Source organism: Triturus cristatus, chromosome 2_2, assembly GCF_964204655.1.
Source record: "Triturus cristatus chromosome 2_2, aTriCri1.1, whole genome shotgun sequence".
NCBI lineage: Eukaryota > Metazoa > Chordata > Amphibia > Caudata > Salamandridae > Triturus > Triturus cristatus.
Window position 1 is genome coordinate 307390230 of NC_140582.1, and position 17664 is coordinate 307407893.

General features: G+C 40.5%; 1 protein-coding gene and 1 pseudogene across 5 annotated transcripts in view; both read right to left on the reverse strand.

The window, feature by feature from the left end:
* The window catches only part of SVEP1 (sushi, von Willebrand factor type A, EGF and pentraxin domain containing 1), a 1063460-nt gene that overhangs the window by 364796 nt on the left and 681000 nt on the right, over positions 1-17664 (reverse strand). For all 5 annotated transcript variants that reach the window (XM_085641350.1, XM_085641349.1, XM_085641348.1 and 2 more), the window contains exons 22-23: positions 9584-9697; positions 8027-8140 (exon numbers count right to left, since the gene is read on the reverse strand). In XM_085641350.1, coding sequence (XP_085497476.1) covers positions 8027-8140; positions 9584-9697 — 228 coding nt within the window. The remainder of the gene's footprint in view (positions 1-8026; positions 8141-9583; positions 9698-17664) is intronic.
* On the reverse strand, positions 507-3756 carry LOC146862166 (ataxin-3-like; annotated as a pseudogene).

Sequence of the window (17664 nt, forward strand, 5' to 3'; positions counted from 1 at the left end):
AAATAAATAAACTACGTTTGCATCATTCACGTTGTTCCCTCCTTAGAAAAAAACACAATGCAAGATTATAAAAAAAATCCTTATGGTGGTAGATTGGATGCTAGTAACATTCTGACATTTAAGAAGACATTCATAAAAACATTTGGAAAATAAATGCTTGTACATTCAGTTTTAAAATATACATCTGCAACACCTGTGCTCTATGGTGACACAGGACCCCCATAATATCAATAACGAGTTTAATAGGACTAAAATACTATTCTTTTTTTATTTGTTCCTCGGTCTTTGAAGTGTCTTTGCCAGTTTATGGGGTATTTTTGTGGCTTCTTACTTTACGTTTTATTTACTCGTACAGGCTCGTACATGTCCACTCCCGGATCAACCCCTTTTGCATTTGAACATGCGGTGGGCTTCTCATGTATATCCTCAGTCTGTTTTTGCTGCTGCTGTTGCTTTTTTTAAGAAGGCTTGTCTTCCTCTACGCAGTTCTTCAGATGACAGCAATTCTAGCTGACCGGCACAAGAATACTGTTGAATATTTTCTGACATGGACTGAAAATCCAGCTGAAATCTCCAAGCACACTAAGTTAGGTAGCCCTTCGCAAGTTGCTTCTTCATCTTCCATATCAATTTCCTGGTGACTCAAGACAATTGCTTTCTGTAGATCCTCGTCATCTTCATCTAGCGCATTACTTTCACTATAGAGTGGGCAAGTAAGCCAGACTTTGCAGGGGGCCTGAGATTTCAGACACTTTCCCCATATTCAGGGGCACCAGGAAAGTGTGTCTTCTGTCACAAATTACCTTCGCCTTAGCCATGGAGCAACTAGCAGGCATATTCTGACACAGAAGTCCGGAATGGGGGCAACCTAGTGGTAAATCATGGGACATAATCTCCTTATGTGCAGACCATGCATTAGTGCATCTGTGCGATCCACAGAATGACCTTACATGGGTGATAGAGACACTCAATAGCTTTGGTGAGGTGTCCGGACTGAAACTTAGCTGGGCGAAGTCAAGCCTGCTCCTGCTCCGGCAGCTTACGTACACTGTAAGAAATGGCTGACCCAGATGTGGGTCTTGAGTGGAGGCTTGACACCTTCCATTATCCGGCAGTAAATATATGCCACACAGAAAAGGCCACACGCCAAGGGAACTTCGGCATGACACTATCAAATATGCACCCCTCCCTGACATACTGGAGGTTGTTACCCTTCTCCACAATGGGCTGAGTGGACATCGCCAGAATGCGGGTACTTCTCAGACTATTATACCACTTGGCTGCTCTCCCGGTGATCCTGTTCAAGGCATTTTTCTCAGATTTGAACAGTATACTATATAACTTGATTTGGGGATGGGGAAAGAAGAGGGTGACCCTGCGTAAACTGCTTAACCCCCCAGAAAGGGGGTGCAGGGCACATTATTAACTGTACTACCTGATGGCACAACTGCAATGGCCAGCTAGATGGCTCACACGCTCCCACAACCCACAGTAGGTGATTATGCCTCGCAAACTTTAGGGGCAAGTGATTGTGAAGTGGCTGCTCAACCCTTTTATATAGACCATCCCAGTGGGCAACCTAGCCACAGTGGCCAAACACTGCTGGCATAAATATGTTCAACCCACAAAAGGCATTCCACTGTGGACCCTCTCCGACACACGCAGGGTACCTGAACAACACCCACTCCTGGACAGAAGTGGACTGACATATACACACACAATACATGGATGGTGTTCAATGAAATGGTATTGGTGGGGGGGGAGTTTCTGAAGTATAATGGCCTGAGCAGGGTGACCAGGATGTTATGGGGCTCAGAACATATAGAACCACTGATATCTGGTGTGTTATATTTAATACCTATGGCAACGGCAGACGAGCTGTCACCCTGAGATGCCCTACTTGAAACCCACACATCTGACTACCCCACACCTCAGGACTGATTAGCAAGCTCCATTGGGCATAGATTGGCAGTGGAAGCATGCCTTGGCACAAGTCAAGCAAGTGTCAAGAAATTCACGATTTAAGTATACATAATTTAACAATGTACAGTGCACATATCTGACACCAAAGCAACTCAACAGCATGATCTCTGAGACATCACCCAATTGCCTTAGATGCCAGAACCCAGAGGCCTACTTCTACCATATGGCATGGGCTTGCCTAGCAATTATGAGGTACTGAACAGATATAACAACCAACATGGCAGAAATCACTGGCAAAGCTCTGGCAATGCTCCCATTCATGTGCCTGTTTGGCGTCATGACAAGCATAATAAGCATGAGGTGTGTTTTAGAATCCTAGCGTATATCCTGGCCAAGAGGCGCCTAGCAATGGCCTGGAAATTCACCTTCACACCACAAGTGACTCTCTAGATATGCGATCTCACCAAATGGGTGACTGCAGAGATCATGCCATGGACCTCTTGGAAAATGAGGGGCCTAAAGGGTCCTCTATAGATGCTTGGGACATGTACATCGGCTCACTGGCAGATGTCAGGCGCGAGGCCACACTGAGCCTCCCCGTGATACTCCCGGTGGCCCATCAACCATATAGAGAGATGGGCACACTAGGGGGGAGGGAGGAGGACAGGTCACGCCAAACCGAGCCACTACACAGCTGGGGACCCAACACAACAAATACGACTGGGTAATGTGCACCACTACACCAGTGTATAAACTGGACTCTAGAACACGCACCTCCACTAGAGTGCGACCCGTCTCCATCCCCTTCCCTCCGACTGGGTGACCAGTTAGAAGAAACCCTCCAGGCACTTCAGGAAACCACAGAAATGTAACCTGACACACTGAGGACCCAGCACACATAGCATCAAGCAGTTTCATGTACTATATTTGGTCCTGTTGGACAAGTTGAAGTTTAACGAAAAAAGAGGTCTCACGGATACCTTTATGACAATAGAGATGAAAATATAAATTGATGTAATCCATAAGTGATGGTGACTATCTCATTGCCAATAAGATGTAAAACCAAATAAAGGTACACTTAAAAATAAGAAATATAGGGTGGGCAGGTTTCTTTTGCTTGATTCAAGCCGTTCATCTGTAGCATCTGATCTTTTTATTGTGCGATCTCTTCCACTATCAATTTTCATTACTGAGCTTGATGTACATAAATCATTTGTAATAACTGCACTGGTCTGCGTCGCAATCAAGGAATTTACCCTCATTAACAAACATAGAGTAGCCTTCTTCTTATAACCGAGTCATGAAAAGTGCAAGGCACATATCTGATATTAACTCTGGACCCACCAAGAGAGAATTCAAGTTAAACCACTGTTTTACTCTGTTTTGACCAGTAAACTAGTGCTCCTTATATTTACACATAAATGTCCTTTCATCTATGGGATTGATTGTCAGGCTTTGATAGACCAGGCTGTTGAAGAGCAGTAAGTCTAAACACCATGATTCCAGGGCTTTGCTGATCACCGGAATAGAGAAGAAGGCACTATCATCAATATTTCCAGGAGGTTGATGTGTAAATATTCGAAATTCTTCACTGGTGATCCCACTCCCAGTCATTCGCGTCCTCTATTGCTCATCAAGCTGATGTTCAATGAACAAATGCAGAGAACTGAAATACTCTCTCTGCAGCAATTTACTGAGGTCGTTGCTGTGTACACAATGATCTCTTATGTGGAGTAGACTCGCAACATGGAAGAGCTACCAATGCGACAGAGGGGTTGGTTCTGGTGCCGCCCTCCCACCAATTTACAGATTATACACATGGTGGTAATCCATGATACACCTTTAATGGGCCGGCATTTCTAGATGCTCACATGGGGACAGGCCAGATTAAAAACTTTAAAACTTCTCTCTAGGTGGAGATACCAAAATGATACAAAAGAGGGTCCATATTAGCAGAATTTCGACTTTGCAATTGCAGTCAGAGACAATTGGTAAACTTTACCCTTCGTGAAAATGGATTTCCTTTCCTAGTTTTGCCCAATTATGAATTTTGGTGATACTACCCTCTCATTGGATGGCCTATCCTCAAAAGGTAGAACATACTCCAGCTGCGACATAAGCACCACAGATAAATGGCGCTGAAGGTGGTATTGAGGGAACTCCAAGAAGGGGGTGGGAAGCTGCCTCTGAATGGTGGCAGTCTACTGACTGCTCCACACCGACTGAAGTACTATTGGAAATGGATTTCCAGTACTGTGAAAGAGTAATGTCCTGTTATCTGCAGTCCCAAATCTCATGTGCTAGTATTATAAGGTTACTATACTGTTGAATGAACCAGGTGGGAGAGTGTTGGCATGAGAGTTTCCCATCTCAGGTTAGTTTTGGCGTGACAGCAGGAGATCAGCTGATCAAGAGAGATAGCTGCTCCTGCAGAGGTGTGTACTATACATAATACATGCAAGATAACCCTACAGTCTACTTAATACATCTATTTCTGTGTATCTCTACTGGTGCGGATATTGAACTTAAAAAGAATGGACGCTAAAGCTCCTGTATTTGTTTAAACTTCGCAGATTCACAACTCTTGCAAGTCTGCAATAATTATGATAGGGAACGAGTCAGCCAACTTTGCAACTTGGCACCCCTAATGAATCCAAGAAATTGTAGATTTTATGTAATTGCTACAGATTCTGCAGCCTTAGGAAATAATACTTTCATCCCACGTTAGAAGGTATGATTAAATGAAATCATATGATCCGTGGAATATTAACCAAATATTTGAGACAAGATAGCTGACATTGATGTACTTGTGGCGTGTGACTGTCCTCTTTTTCTGTAATCTATGTGATGCATATTTATAATTAGGAGAAGTGTGAAATGTTGCAGTATACTTTTATGTGCTCGATTGCTCTATGCTTTCAGGGGCTCTAGAGAATTGTCAACCAAACTAATGTTATCATAACCTTAAAACGTATATACCTCTTAAAAGGTGAATGTTCTTAAAAAGCCTTTAAAGAGAATCACAATTACATTTCAGAAATATGTTAATTAGTTTGACAGGCCAATTATTTAATTTTTTTCCTCCCATACACAGTGAATGATAGAGATGAGATCATGAAAAATGATTATAGAAAGTATTCATTTTGTGCTAATGAATCTTGTTTATAGAAATAATAAAATTCACAAATCCTAAGAATGAGAAGAGGTGGAATAAGCAATTATATTGCTTTCTCCCTAAATTGGATAAAGTTAAAAATCTCAACATTTGACAATAAATGTATGTACCAGCACTTTTATTATTACCAAATTAGAACTAGATTTCGTTAAAGGAACATAGACAAGAAAACCTTTTCTGAATTGAACATTGTAGTAATTTTACATAAATATGATAAAATGTGCTTAAATTGCTGATGTCCTGTTTTTCATTGTCCACCTACAAAAAATCAGTCGGAAAATGTTCCAAAATGTATTGATCCATTTTGTAAAATTGTAAAACAATAAAAAATATTTTTTTGAGCCCTTGCTGGTGCAAAACTATAAATATAAAACTGACATATATAAAAGAAAAAAAACTTTTGGTGTCACGTGTAGAATGCAGCCATTTTTTCACACCCATTACAGATTAAACAAAATACAACTTTAAAAAAATATATAAGGTCAACAACAAAAAGACACTACCCATTGGCTTCAGTTTCAATCAAAAGTTTAAGAGGAAAAAGTGAGTTTAACCGTTGTGTTTCCTTCACAAATTGTCACTTGTCATGCGTTAACAAAATATATGTCTAATAAACACAAGTTTCTAACAATTATGATATAAAACAGTCAGCTAATCTTCATTAAAAATTAGTTAATATGATTTAAATGCACACAGTAAAAAAGACTGAACCAGAAGTCATAGCAATGGAAAAAGAGAACTTAGCACATGTATAATTCCTCCTCACTGTGTGTCCTGCCTCACCATAAACAGTAGAGGGTTTAAGAGCATCGTTCAATGGTGGTTTGTCTATTTGGACCTTAGAACCTTGAGGATCTTATCGCCAGAATCCATGCTTTTTGCAAACCATCATAAACTTCACTCGAACATCTTCATCAGCCCCTCCTTCCTTTTTACTGTTAACTTATATATATATATGTTCCATAGCTGTTGTGAATCTTACTCTTCACTGTGTGTTGTGACTTCTTTACTTCTGGGTGACTCTAGTGACTTTCTACTGAGGCTGTTCGTATGTTTTCAAGTGCTGCACCGACACACACCTTCGGGAGGACCCCAGCACCTTTCTACTGAGGTTTGATAGATTTCCTCGGGTTGCACCTTCACAACTTTCTGGGGGACTCCACAGACCCTCTACTGGGGTTGTCAAAAGACTTTCCCTGAGCTGCACCAACTTCTCTTTCACTTGGACCCAGTAGACCCTCTTCTAAGACTATGGGCAGATTCCCTTGGGTTACCCATAACCTCTTCTTCTAGACCATAAAAACATCTCCTTGTGTGGCATCTTTTTCCAACCCTGGACAATCCTTTGAGCTATTAGTAGATTGTTTATGATGACATTATCATTTTTGGGGATCTGATAAATCTTTCTATTTGTGGAGTGTCTTGATTCCTTGAGTTATGCCTACCTTGCCTTTGGGTAGACCCAGAATAGCCATATAAAGTGAATTACTCCCACAAGCCACTAAACCACCTTAAAAAAAGGCAGCACTTCCATCATATTTCTAGTGGTATATGGAGCGCATGCTGCATTAAACACACACTAATCATCTCACCTACATCTATAGACATTTGCACTTAGACTAGCAGTCTTAGGTTCGGCACATCATGACAACATTCATCTCTTCTGAAATCTATCATACTACAGCTACAAACCTCTTCAACCAAACATATAGGTCCACTTGTAATCGATTCAATTATTGAGAGCACTACAATACAACACAAGTTGCAGTAGTGCTTCATACAAATGTAAGCTAACATAACGTAACATAAATACAATTGATTTACATTATGCAGTCTCACAGGAATACTACTTCACACTTTTACTTCTTAATGCCAAGATGAAAGTCCTAGTTGCTAGAATAAACATTATCGTACTTTTTACTTCATATTTTTTTAAGTTAATCAGAAATAAAGAAATAAGGGCCAGATTTGAGTCCTCCCTACATATGTGAATTTACATGGGAGTTTTCGTCTGCTGACACCACTCTCCTGTGACTCATTGGACTTTAAGTGAACCACCCACCCTGAAGACTTGGAATCCGTTACGGAATGTTTTACATTCAATCTGCATTTTTCAAGGTGCATATGCACTTTGCTTTGCAAATTGTGCTTTCCCTCTGGCAAATGATCAATGGAGCCCCCTTAATAATCAATTATAGATGCATCCAACATATGTGCCTAACACTATAATTTAAAGGCCTGATTCACAAAGGTAAACTTACATTTTTGTGTTAGTTCATGTTTGTTTTGGAATTCACAAACTCTGCACATAAAAAGATAGGCATATTGTCTAAACCCTTAAGTATTTTCTGTTGTATCTTCAACCCTTTTAGTTGTAAACATGTATGGAAAATAAAGTTGACTGCACTAGCAAAAGAAACAGGTGAGCATAAGTTTGTTTCACATATTACAAAACAGGAGTTGTTTTTTTCATGACTTTCTGAAAAGAAAAATAAGCATGACTTAAATTAAAACAAAGTGGTATAATTCCCTTCCAATTTTGACATTGTGTATTCCAATTTAACCCTGTAAAATTATTTTCCTTTACAACGTTTATTTATGTAGTGCACATCGCTTACCAAATAATGACTAGGCACTGGTCACAATCCAGAGGAGCAACTAATAAGCTAGCATTTAATTAGCAGAATAGCCATCATCTTACCATTTTAATGGAGGCCACCAGCAAAGGTGATAAATGCATGTGAGCTAGAGGTGAGCTTCACCTTCTAGAACCCAAGACCTAGAAGCTACACATTATTTAAGTTATACATTTTGATTTTGTTTGAGAAAGAAATGCCAGGCTTCATTCTCAATGGATGACACATTAAAGTCTTCTTCAGAATGCAGCCAATAAGAATTGTGCACACCTTATGGAGGCAGACAACTTACCTTCAAATCCCTTTGCACATGTACATTGATAAGAAGCAACTCCATCCACGCATGTTGCGTCATTAAGGCAGGGTTGAGAGCTGCACTCATTGATGTCTACTTCACAATGCAAGCCTAAAACACATTTAAATATACTGTCATAAAGTTATAACAATGACCTGACAAATTCATATTTCTTGAAATCCAATTCAGTCTTCCACAGATTTGTGATGGAGGATTTCAAATAGAAGGTATACGTGTGGCGATAGTGCTTGAACCATGCAATATGTAAACTATAGATGTGAGTGCCATACCCCAAAAATCTACCACAATGCAATCAATGAATGGAAATAATTATTTTGAGAAAAGCAGTCACTAAAAATGTTAAAAATCACATAGAAGTTCACTATGACCTGTCATCGAGTAACATCTATTTTGGCTGGTCAGTGCCAGCCTGGTTTGTAATAGAAGTAAGCATTTCACTAAGGGATTTTGTTCTTGTGGAATGAGCATGCTTGATAAGTGTTCCTAGTTTCACTTACAATGCTCTTTCAGATGGATACAGTGTAGCACACCAACTGCACCACACATCCATGAGACACTCTGTGAGGAAAGCAGAATGAAGTCTTAACTATAGGAACACTGTTCTGCTCTGAAAGGTATGAACATTGACAAAACTGCTGATATCAGTTACAGCCCAACCAACGCTCTACTTGCCCCTTAGAGAGAAAGGGCCTTTGCAACAGACTGACTCTCATATTGTGATCTGCATAGCTGTTTAGGCCTTCAAAATGAACAACAAATAAACATTTCATAACCAAGGGATCATGGAATATGTTACCTATGTAAACAGGGGAGAGATCATATGCTACAGAAGGACAGGATGACACAAATATATAGTATACCAAATGCTACACAATCTAACAATGGTCTTCCTTTATTAGCTAACCTCGCTCCCACATTACAAATAAACAGCCCTGTACCATATAATGATATCATACATGACCATCCTCACCATCAGGATGACAGAGTGACTCCAAAAATGGAGACACGATGCTGAGGCAATATACATAAGGCAAGCTGTATTCAGGATTCGTGTATTGTGGTCTTACAATTGTGGATCTGACAGTATCTGAGGGTCTTTGATACCTTCTTCGATGGTGGGTAAGCAGGTCATCTGCATTTCTGCAATGGTAAAATGCCTCTCTCTGTTCCAGTGGAACTACTACTCAACTCCTCAGAGACAATGAGGACATATGGTCTGTTTCACAGCCAGCAACACAGTGAAAATGAATGGCATACGCACTGCACATTTCAGAGGATTAATTAAAATGTTTTAACATTTACTTGTAAATAGCTTTAGAAGCATCATGTAAAATGATATGCTACGTGCTCTGACTTGATCACCACAAACCATACTGTAAGCCTGTTAGTATTCCCAGATCAGCAATAAGCAGAAAAATCAATTGCATATCAATTACAGTCACACAAGTGGTCTTCTTATCTCTGAAATTGGATTTTAATACTTGAAATAAATTAGCATTATGTGTTAAGTGGCCCTTATGTAAATGTTTATACCTCCAAAGCCTGGTTGACACTGGCAACTGAACTCCCCCATGCCATCTTTGCAAATTCCCTGGTTCAGGCAGGGAAGGGATTTGCATTCATCAATGTTCATTTCACATTTGGAACCTAAAATACAAATATTTATGATCTAATTTGATAAGCAATACCTTAAGCAAATTATTACATATACTTCAACCACTCATTACAATTCTCCACAGCCAAACCAGTTGTTTTCTTGGTTTAGACATTCATTAAGTGTCACACTTGGGCTTATTTCTCAGTGTATGGCATTAACTCAGTAACCAATTATCTTTCAACACCTTCTGCAAAAGCCTCATTTTACTTTTTAATCCAATAGTAGCAAAAGGGGTTTTCTGACTTTAGCATACACTTAGTTAGAGTGGGTTTTAAGTCAGCCCTTGCTCATGATTGAATGCCTTGTATGTATATCTTAGTTCAGTGTCCTTATTGTATGGCTTTCCTCCATATTTTGTGTTTGTCTCACCCTTTTGCAAGGTTCGTGATTGGATGATCTATATACTTCCACTGCTGAAGAGGGGAGGGATCTTTTTTTAGGTCTCGCCTACGCAGCGCGCATGCGCTGCATAGGAAAAAGACCTTTTGAATTCGATCCGGTTTTGCAGGCAAAAACGTGCACGCGTTGCATTGCTTTGAATGGCAACGCGTGCACGTTTGCCGATTCCCTTGCGGGAGCGAGCGGCCCCATGTGTTGGCAATTATCGCTCTTGCTCCGGCAAGGTAAATGCTGCCTGCTCTCGGCCGCACTCCCCCCCACCCCCTACTTGTCTTCCCTTCTCCTAGCAACGACTGGGCTTCGCCTGGCAACGGATGCCTCGTGTGGTCCTCGACGTGCAGGAGCTGCTCCTTCCAGGCTGTGTCTACAACAATCCTCTTATCTCGAAACAGGATTTGCAATTAATTTACAGCGCCCCTCCTCCCAAAAAAGAGCTGCAACCCCGGTGTCCGGTCATCGATCCTGTCTGCCACTGTGTTTTGACAAGTGGGAGGCCATGACAAGAGGGTGCTAGGAGAGTGCTAGTGTGTGTGTGACCTCAGGACTCGCCGGAGCGCAGGTACATTTAGTATTCATGGTAGTTATGTAGCGTCTAACACACCCTGTGCCAGGCCTGAAACCCTTTACTGAGTGGCCCAGTTAGCAATACATTCTGCGCTTTATATGTTTTCCACGGGTGATAGCGGATTGACCTTTCACGGAGCCCCCAAGTCTCCTGGTGAGAAGCGGTATACCTGGCTAGCAAGCATTTTGTCCTGGCTGTTATCACCTCTCTCCATCCATCAGGTGTAAGTGAGGCCTGGCTGTCCATCAAAGCGTCACCCTGCTACGTATCCCACCTCGAAGCGCTGGAAATGCTAGTACTATGCAAATGTATCATTTTATTTCACTCTCCGTTTGTGATTCTTTAAACTCGTCTAAGAAGTTAGTGCAACATGTGTCGACCCCTACTACACATGTTTAGAACTCAACGGGTAGAATTCACACGGCGCTTAACCAATTCCTACTCTTCCTTTCTCTACATATCACTCATACAGGTTTCTTTTCATCCATTCTTTCTCCCCAGTCACTGTTTTCCTATATTTAAATCCCCCTTATCCGCTTTCTGTCTTTCTCTTACTCTGAGTCAAAGTATAGGGATGACAAATAAGACCCTCCCCCAGAAATGAGGTGCCTACCGATTTCAACTTCGGAACAAATTAAGCACTGGATAAATTTGCACTCCATTGTGGAAAGGAACGACGTGGCAGGCTCCCTTTTCACCTGGAGTTCTTACAATTTAATTTCCCAAAGTGAGGATTTCTCGCTGCTTGTAAAACCACGAGCCAGGTTCTAATCTATTCAGTAGCCTTTTTTTGTGTGATTTTTGCTGTTGTGGTAAACCACATAATATCTGTGAAGTTTGCACAGTTCAGTGTTACCTACTTTTTGATCAGCTACCTTAAATAGGCCCAGCAAAGCTGCACAAGTTCATTATATTACATGCCATCAAATGATATAGTGAAAACTTAAAATTCCAAAGCACGTCATTCAAGGTCACATAATTCTTGGGTATTTTACTACAAGTAATCATATAAATCAGTATGCTACTCTATTATCTATGTTTGTACACATTACTGCAGTACGAATAAAACACGACGCCCTGAAACAAGCATTTCTATAGCATTTCAAATAAATGTAAGGAAGTTTCTAAAATATCCTCTTTGCTCATCTAAAACTTCACAATTTACTAGAGCACATGCGACAGCATCAAGGCAAGTCTCAAAGAACTTTCAAACGCAGTCACCTCTCAGAAGATGTTGCCATGCTCGAGTGAGCCTGTTAACAGATACTTGGCTGAAATGAAAGGGCAAAACTCACTCTGCTAGGTATGTGCTGGTATTTAAATCAAATATTACACGTGATGTAATTCCGTACACAGCTGAATTTACAAATGCACCTCATTTACAGATTTATTTGGATCACAAGGAAAACTCCTGTGCCTAGTCACAAGTTTCAGAGGCCTATTTATCCTTTGATAAAACAAAATGTCAAATCCAAGTCAGCCACTCACTAATCCAACTAAGTATAATTCTTGATTGCCCTATTTCATAATTTCGTAAATTTTTAGTTGAAATAACAAAATTTAGTAGCTTCCAAGGCAAAGACTTATTCAATCCAATGGATCATAAAGTGATACACTAGTCTGCATTTCAGACTACAGTTTCCTAACCTCTGTCATGCCACCTAATTGGGACATTTCCCATATTTAAGGTTTTGTATTGTGCGCACTATGCCTCCCAGCAACATTATGTAAACAAGCATTGGCATAGCCAATAGGTCTCGCCTTTGGGACCTTATAAGTGTTTAGCCATGCAACAGTTGATGTTGTTGCACCAAGGATATTGTGCTGCATAACTAAATACTTATGAGGTCCCAAAAGCGAGACCTATTGGCTATGCCAATGCTTGTTTGATGTTGCTTTTAGTACTGCAGGGAAGCACATGACTTTTCTGTCAATCTCCTCCAACTACTGGGCCCCCACCACCTGTTCACTGTTTTTTTATATTTACTTTCATTAAACATTTTTTTCCTGCTCTCTCTTATTGCTCCTGCCAACCCTCGAAGTCATGGGTTTGTCAGATTACCGGACCCTCCTGTTTTTGCCCTCTATTTGTCTCATTTTTATTTGTTTATACTTTTGCCAGGGCTCAGCAGCTGCACACTGTGTCCAGGCTGCTTACCTCTCGATGTGTGCAGCATCACTCACATACTTTACATTTTTTTATTTACTGTTCGACAATGGACGTGTGCCATCTTGGACCAATAAATTAATAGATGGAGAAAAATAATAAAAAATGAAAGATGGCCACTGGTACATCAGCACGCATGCACAATTGCACATGCACAGGCATCCATCATGGAAAGCTTTTTCTTTATGACAAAATTCATCCCAAGCTGGTCACACAGGTGAACGCATGTGTGCTGACATTCCGACGGCCATCTTAGGATTTATTTTTACTAAGTGATAGAAATAGCATTTTAAGATGGCTGCTCATGCATGCATATGCATGTTAAGACTCCAGCAGCAATTTTTCTTTTTTTTTCTTTTTTGACTTTGCCCGAATCCAAAGCAAACAAGCATTTATAAGGCCAGCAGCTCTGTACCTACACATTATAGGTGAGACCGAATGGTTTTGCCAGTGTGTTTCTCGAAATGTAGTTAATTTTCAGAACCTTTTTTTAATTTCTGCATAAATGTTTTACTCTTCCCTTCTGGTCTTCCAGATCTAAAGTGTTTCTTCCCTCTGTATGTTGTGTATTATATTTGAAGCATTCATTTCAACCATTACCAATACAGGTAATTGGTATAAGAGGCAGGATTTTAGCCTCACATTTGAATATATAATTGCACCCGCTACTGTTTGGCAACTTAAATTTGTGCTTCTCTGAAGTCTCGTCTTCAGTTTTATTTTTGTAGGTGATTTTTATAATGCAAAACTAGCCTTAGATCCCTTGCAAAGAGAACATCACATGTGTTAGGTGGAGTATTTCAAACGTGACAAACTCTACCTACAAAAAAAGGCATGGAGTTTTAGGTCTGGTTGAAACTAAATTACAAAATCAGGATGAGTAGTGCGGCAACGTAATAGGGACAATACCAGATGTCATGCAGCACTTTACATAAATTTACTTCACAACACAAATATTGACGCAGCACACATGATTAATGTACATGTATTTACAATTTCAAGCAAATGGAGATGAATTGAGATGCTCAGAACCATAATATCTTTTCATTAGTTGAGTTGCAGAAGTGCCTACTAGAACCAAGGTATCGAGGATGCAAGTTAAGCAATTCATCGAAATTACCTCTTTTTGTTTGCAAAAGTTTAGGAACACTATGTAAAATGAGATGTGCCAGTATTATGAGTGAACATTTCATGCAACACAATTCCTTTCACAAAAAAGTAACGGGAAACATAAGCCGGGCCCTGATTTAAGTAGAAAATGTCTCTCTAAAGAGAGAGTCATTTTATGTTCTAACGAGTCACTCTTGCCCAACATGTATGTTTAATTTAAAATGTCAGGAAATTTCACATTTTTGAATTTTGCTCATGCAATCAAAACACCACTGACCCCTACACTAGACCTAACCTAGGAATACCCAGGGTGTAGTTGGTATTCATATGTAAGTTGATCAACATTAAGGCCCTAATTACAAGTCTGGCTGTCTGTGAACCGCCAGACTCGTGGTGGCCCGGCGGTGGCGGATCCAGCCACCACCGTACCAGCGGTCCGACCGCCCGATTACAAGTCGGACACCTGGACCACCTGGTGACCGCCTGCTCCGCCATGGAACCGCTGTTCCCTGGCATAGGAGGCTCGGTGAGATGCAGCAATATGCATGGCAAGACCGCCATGGTCCCATCATGTTAGTTTCCTCTCCACCAGGCTTTTCATGGAGGTTCAATTGCCATGAAAAGCCTGGCAAAGAGGAAACAAATTGAGGCCTACAGGGCCCCCATGCCTCATGCATATGTGGATGCACAGAGGGGGGCACAACATGTGGCTCCCTGTGTACATGCATATAAGTTCCTGCACGGCATGGACTTAGGAGTCCATGCCATGCAGAAACCTCGGAGTGCGGTCCCATGGTGGCACCTGCCCACCCTATTACAACTAAACAGCTGTGGTCCAGGCGGCATGGCGGTCTCATGGTGGTATCAACAGGGTACTTTTTTAGAGCAGAGAAACAGGAGGGGGAGATATAATGTGAATCAGACAGGGGCTCAACAAGCGCGCAACCACCCCGACAGGAATATATGCAGACCAGACGCAGAGATATTGGCGATAGATAAGATTCCTATTATTAACCTATTGAATAGGTTCCTTAGTAATAGTGAAACTGATGTATTAGACAGGGGCTTTAGTTTTGTTCCCACAGCAAAAGTTAACAGATTTCAGCTAGAGAGGGATTTGAGATCCTTTTTTAGAAAGATTAGATTAAGGAGGTTCTTCAAAGATAGGCCGACACGGGAATCTCACAACATTACTGTGTTTAAACCTAAGTCCACATTTACGACCTCCGCAGCCCAAGTGGGGAAAAATATCGAGACATTTGAAAAAGTTGTGGAAATAGATATTCAAAACATTCTGAAAAAATAAATGTGTTTTACTCAGAATTTAGATAGGGCACAACGGATTGTCATTAGTACCCTGAAAGAAGATCGTTCAATTACGATCAAACCCGCTGACAAGGGCGGAGGAGTAGTCGTATTTGACACTCAGGATTATGGCAATAGAATGTTGAAACTTCTAAATGTACAAGCACACTATGAAAGGGTACATGAGAGGGAACTGCTAGCATTATCTAGAAAATGCAGTGACCCTTTGGAAGAAGCGAAAGAGAGGGAATGGATCTGCAGGGAGGAATTTAGATTCCTCCATAACAGCAACCCCAAGATTCCGGCCATATATGACCTTCCTAAGGTGCACAAGGATCACATGGATCCTCCCATGAGACCCATAGTCAGTTGCCTTGGTTCATTATTAGAACCTTTTAGCAAATATATTGACTTCTTCCTTAAACCTCTAGTAAGCCAACTGAAATCGTATGTGAGGGATTCTACCCACATTATCAGTTTGGTGGAAAACAAACCCTTCTGCAAAAATATTCAATGTCTAGTAACCCTAGACATTGAAGCTTTATATACAAACATCACGCAACAATCCACCGTTGATGTTATACAGGAAATATTAGAAAATGTAGAAATGGAGGGTGTTAATAAAGATTTTATTGTAGAGTGTACTGATTTGGTACTGAAAAACCACATCTTATTTAAGGATCAGCTATTTCGCCAGAAGAAAGGGACCAGCATGGGCGCTACATGTGCTCCTAGTCTAGGGTGTTTGTATGTAGGAGAGTTTGTGAAACATCATATATATAACGAACTCGCACCATTCTATGAGAATGTTGAGGAATGACATTGGTTTATCGATGATGTTTTCTTTATATGGAAAGGCCCCTTAGAATTGTTAGAGAAATTCCTGAGTTGGTTAAACCTGGGGGATGAGAACCTCAGATTTACTGCCCAATACAGCAAAGACAGTGTTGACTATTTGGACCTCACCATTGGATCTGAGGGTGGAAGACTGGAAGTTAAACTTTACACCAAACCGATGGATAAAACACATTACTTCACTATTCCAGCTTCCACACCAGATTCCAAAAGGATAATATACCATTTAGAAGAAATTGTACGGAGATAGGGGATACCCCAAAAAACTGATATCACGTTTTTTTAAAAGAGCTCGGTTTTACAATAGAGTGGCGGTGTTTTTAGGCCCCAAAAGGGATAGAAAAATGACTAAAATAGTATTTGTTAGCCAGTTTTATGAGATCAGCAATAAGATTAAGAATGTGATAAATAGGCACTGGAATATATTGAATGATGAGGAAAATGTGAAACTTGAGAGACCTTTGTTTGCATATAAAAGAAATACCAACTTACGCAATGAATTGGTCCATACATACAGGGAGGAACCTGTACACAGACAAAGAACTATTGATGATTCCATAGCCAAAGGTAATACGAGGTGTGGCAATTGTTCATTGTGCCCTCAATGTATAGTAGCGAAGGGCGATTGTTGTGCATACCTTAAATAACTGTTGCAGCAAGAATATCATTTACTTGTTAAGATGACCCTGCAGATATGCTTATGTAGGGGAAACTAGCAGTGAGCTGAGAATACGTCTTTTGGAGCATAGGTCTGCCATCAAAACCAAAAAGCTAAATGCACCCTTGGTGGCACCCTTTATAGAAAAGGGACACAATGAAACTGATTTTGATTGGTATATACTGAAAAAGGTTACCATGAATAAGATAGATGGCAATATGGTGGAGAAAAGGAAATTTAGGGAACAATGGTATATATCAATCCTCAATACTATCAGGCAAGGATTGAATTCTCGAGAAGAATGAGAGAAACTCATCAAATAAGGTATATAATGTATGAGAAAACTATTGCTGTAATACTAGGCGGTTAAAGTTGGAATACTGATTCTATGGAGCCTTAGATATTTATTTTATGAATAGTATAGGGCAATCAGTGAAATAGAGATTGATGTACCGATACTGGGTTTGGTTCAATGACACCTTAATAGCACATTGATAAAAGGGCGCAATAACAAAATTGGACACTTGCTGCTAGACGGATGTTCGGCTTAATATATAATAAGCCGCCTCTTATAACATATTCTTGTGCTCATGGTAGTTTTGAGTTGGAATGAGGGCTAAGGACATTCTTGGGTACCCAAAACGGGACCACACTGTGTAGAAGATAGTATATAGATGAGAGTGAAAAGCCTTATGCCCCTTGGGAGATCTGAAGACGAGATCATAGTGGTCTCCTTTTTTAACTTCTTAATTGTGGTTTGCATTTGTTAAAGCGACTACAAACATATGGGACATAATGCCATATAGAAAAGGCTATGTGCCCCATATATTACCTCGAAATACCACTGAGACCATAGATGTTGTCCATCTTGTGGTCATCTTCCCATTTATGCTCCCCT